The following is a 2,497-nucleotide window of genomic DNA, read 5'->3' as shown; positions in this document are numbered from 1 at the left end:
CGGCCGATCATCTTCCTCGTTGGAACGAAAATCGGTACGAATCGAGATCTGTTTGTGCGTGCTCGAATTGTTTCGATTTTGTCGACGGACATATTCTGCTGTCTGCTGTTCCCGAGAGAGCGCGTCGACCGCCGGGGTTCTTCAGTCCGGTTCGCGTTCTCGTCACTGTCATTCTTCTGCGAGAGCGCGTTTTGCTGTCGTGTCTTTCTTTTCTTTGTGTCTTTCCTCGCGCGGGGGGATCCATGTCGTCTTCCGTCGTCGTCACAGCTCTGCCGCCTTCTCGACGCGTCTCTCTTTGTCACCACCTTTCTTCAGAGCTCCCTTCCGACCTTGTCCTCTGTCCGGAGTTTGCCGTCTTGTCTTTGTCTCTCCATCTGCCTGTCGGCCTGGCGCCGGCATTCTTCCTGCTCGCGTCCACGTGCGATTTTGCCTGTCCCCAGTTGCCACTCTCTCGCTTCCCCTTCCGCGCCTCGCTGCACTTCCCCTCACCGCGTTCCTCTCCCCTTTCGCATGCAGCCCTTGTTTTTTCTTCTCCGTTTCCTGCAGATGTTGACCCCACATCGGAGACGGTGCAACGCGTCCTAGGCGAAGCGGAGGTCTACGCGTGAGTGTCGCAGCCTGTCTTGCTAGTGTTTCTTCTCTCGGCCGCGTTCAGCGACTCCTCTCTTTGCCGCTTTGCCTCGTCTTTCGCCTGGGCGTAAAGTTCGCAGAGCGCTTCTCTTTTTTCTCTGGGTTGCACGCAGGCAAACGAAATTCATTCGCTTCTGGAAAGTCTCGGCCACAAGCGGGAAGAACGTAAACAAAGTACGTGCAGCAAAACCAGCCGTAAAGACGCTGCAAGTGCCTACCCCTTGGCCTGACTTCACAGATGTTTCCAGACTCTCGCAGAAACAACAGACATCGAAAATCACCGATGCAACTCTCCCTCTGTATACATATATATATACATACATGCCGATAATATGGAGGAGATTGGTTTACAGTATATATATATATATATATATATATATATGTGTGTGTGTGTGTGTGTGAGTAGTGCATCGGCGTGTACATGCGGTGCGTTGCTTGAGTCGAGAGGAAGACGTTTGTGTGGAAAGGGAGGTTGGGCGACGCACCATCTGGCCTGTGAAGTCCTCATCTCTATTGACATGTTGGAATCAGTGCCTGTTCTTGTTTTTTCAGATGTTTCAGGAGATGGTGTATCGCATTCTAGGCTGCGTGATGCTTTGGGACATTGAGTACGAAGAGGTATGCTGCATCGCCGTGGGCGCGTCGCTTCACATTCGTGTTCTCTGAAACAATCGCTCAACAAAGCAGCTCATAAAGGGAAGGATCATTCACCGTCCTCAGTCATGAGCGGTCCTGGTCGTCTCCACCCACGAGTGATACACAAATATACAGGCACTTATATCTGTCTACAGGCAATGCGCACAAAAAATATTATGTGTACATATATATATATATATATATATATATATTTACCTATATATATTAGTATTTTTACATGCATTCGGTGCACGCATTTCCATGTACAGATAATGGGCATATATATATATATATATATATATATATATATATACGTACGTACATACATACATACAATATATATATATATATATATATATATATATACGTACATATGTAGGTATGTGGATAGGTAGAAGTGAGTTGCCGAGTGGTCGTGTGTAGTCATTTGCGCCTTTGTCGATGTATTGGGGTGTCAACGGAGTGCACAATTCAACCGTATCTATCCAGGTATGCAATTGTTGCCGTGTCTGTCCGTTTTGCTGGCTACTTATCTGTGTCGCATTTCTGTTCTCAGTGCGTGGGAAGATTGAGAAAACTAGGCCTCGTCTCTTTTTCCGTGCACCGTGCATGTTTGTCCCCGCTCTCTTTTCAGGATTCTGAGTCGGAAGAGGAAGAGAGCTCATGCGCCCTCATGTGAACGGGAGAGAGGAGACGACAGACGGAGGAGACGCAAATCGAGAACCGGATGGACACGAGGAAGCAAAGAGGCACTGGAGAGGACAAGCAGGCGAAACGCAGAAAAAGGCGAGAAGACGAGGAAATCCAGCGAGGAAGAAAAGAATGAGAGGAGCAACAGAGGAGCGGAAGAGAAGGAAGCTCTGAAGGGGGCCGTGGAGTTGGACATGTCCCTTCCTGTCAGATTGCTTGGTTCGGCGATGGACGGTCCACGTTGTTTTCTGTTGATGCATGCAGTTTGACTCTATCGTTTGCGTCTTTTACAGTGAAGCGAGACGCGGGAGAGAGACCCTCAAGGCCTATCATTTTGCATCTCTCGAGAGGGGACTCAGGAAATGGCCGATTTGAAGCGTTGCTTTCTGAAAAGACGTCAGACTCAGCTTTTCGTCTTTAGACAATCCCTGGAGTGACAGCGAGAGAGAGACGCGGGGCGCGTGGACATTCAGCAGGCCGCGAAGGATCTCCGCGCGCAGGTGTCTCGTGACAAGCGGTTCCCTTTCCTTCTGGAGGTTTT

At 49.3% G+C, this 2,497-nt stretch overlaps 1 protein-coding gene across 1 annotated transcript in view; it reads left to right on the top strand.

Annotated features, from left to right (window-relative positions):
* The window catches only part of NCLIV_068160 (putative Ras family domain containing protein), a gene marked incomplete at both ends in the record, with an annotated part of 4,594 nt that extends 2,649 nt beyond the window's left edge, over positions 1 to 1,945 (top strand). The window contains 4 exons of the mRNA XM_003886368.1: positions 567 to 604; positions 744 to 804; positions 1,183 to 1,248; positions 1,901 to 1,945. Coding sequence (XP_003886417.1) covers positions 567 to 604; positions 744 to 804; positions 1,183 to 1,248; positions 1,901 to 1,945 — 210 coding nt within the window. The remainder of the gene's footprint in view (positions 1 to 566; positions 605 to 743; positions 805 to 1,182; positions 1,249 to 1,900) is intronic.
* Positions 1,946 to 2,497: the final 552 nt, after the last annotated feature.

Source organism: Neospora caninum, chromosome XII (assembly GCF_000208865.1).
Source record: "Neospora caninum Liverpool complete genome, chromosome XII".
Lineage (NCBI taxonomy): Eukaryota > Apicomplexa > Conoidasida > Eucoccidiorida > Sarcocystidae > Neospora > Neospora caninum.
Note: the sequence above shows the minus strand (reverse complement) of the source record. Positions and strands in the feature narration are given on the sequence as shown.